General features: G+C 53.4%; 1 protein-coding gene across 15 annotated transcripts in view; it reads left to right on the top strand.

Moving 5' to 3' along the window:
- Nucleotides 1–265: 265 nt before the first annotated feature.
- Nucleotides 266–900, top strand: part of AFDN (afadin, adherens junction formation factor) — a 70,234-nt gene continuing 69,599 nt past the window's right edge. For all 15 annotated transcript variants that reach the window (XM_045294561.1, XM_045294555.1, XM_045294558.1 and 12 more), the window contains exon 1: nucleotides 266–457. In XM_045294561.1, the coding sequence (XP_045150496.1) occupies nucleotides 283–457 (175 nt within the window). In that variant the 5' untranslated portion in view covers nucleotides 266–282. The remainder of the gene's footprint in view (nucleotides 458–900) is intronic.

Raw genomic sequence — 900 nt, 5'->3', positions numbered from 1 at the left:
CACAGGCCTGTATGGCTGGGGTGTTTCACAGCTGTCACCAACGGTGGCCCTGGCTAGCCTTGCTTTTTACACATGGGCAAGAGGCAAGGAGAGGTTGTCAGCAGCTGTCCCAAGTGACCCAAGTCCGATTCCGGGACTAAACCCACTGCTCCAGGCCATCTCTGCAGGGTTTGGGGATGGATGAGGCGGGGATAGTCCTCGCCCCTTCTGCCACCAGCCACAGCGCGGTTTCCCAGGATGACCCCTTTTGTTTGCTTTCAGGACTTGGAGTTCCATGGAGTGATGAGGTTCTACTTCCAAGATAAGGCTGCTGGGAACTTCGCCACGAAATGCATCCGTGTCTCCAGCACTGCCACCACACAGGACGTCATCGAGACACTGGCCGAAAAGTTCCGGCCCGACATGCGCATGCTGTCCTCGCCCAAGTACTCGCTGTATGAGGTGCACGTCAGCGGAGGTCAGTACGGGGCAGAGCTGCTGGTCCTGGTGGCAGGGGACAGAGGTACAGTCCTGTGCACAATCCAGACACCACCCTCACTGTCCTGTGCCTCTGAGCCCCTTGCTATAGCCATGAGGCCCACCCATCCCTCGAGAGCCTTCCCCTTTTACATTGACCCCCTTCTGCTTCACCAAGCATGGTGTCCTCCAGAGACGGGTCCCTCATGTCCACATGCCCAAAGTAGGTGAGGCGCACATTCACCATACATACTTCTACGGCGCATTTTAGTGAGAAGTTAGTGAATAAAAATACAGTGAACCCTCGTTTATCGCGGTTAATCGGTTCTAGACCCTACCATGATAAATGAAATCCCGCGAAGTAGGATTCCTTATTTGTAAATCAAATATTTTCGTAGTTGGAGCATAGAGGACATGAAAAAACACCCTTTAGTCACCATTACA

This window comes from Echinops telfairi, unplaced genomic scaffold (genome assembly GCF_000313985.2).
Source record: "Echinops telfairi isolate 266 unplaced genomic scaffold, ASM31398v2 ScPeMD7_3533;HRSCAF=4204_0, whole genome shotgun sequence".
Lineage (NCBI taxonomy): Eukaryota > Metazoa > Chordata > Mammalia > Afrosoricida > Tenrecidae > Echinops > Echinops telfairi.
The sequence above is the reverse complement of the archived record's forward strand: the minus strand, read 5'-3'. Positions and strand labels throughout refer to the sequence as shown.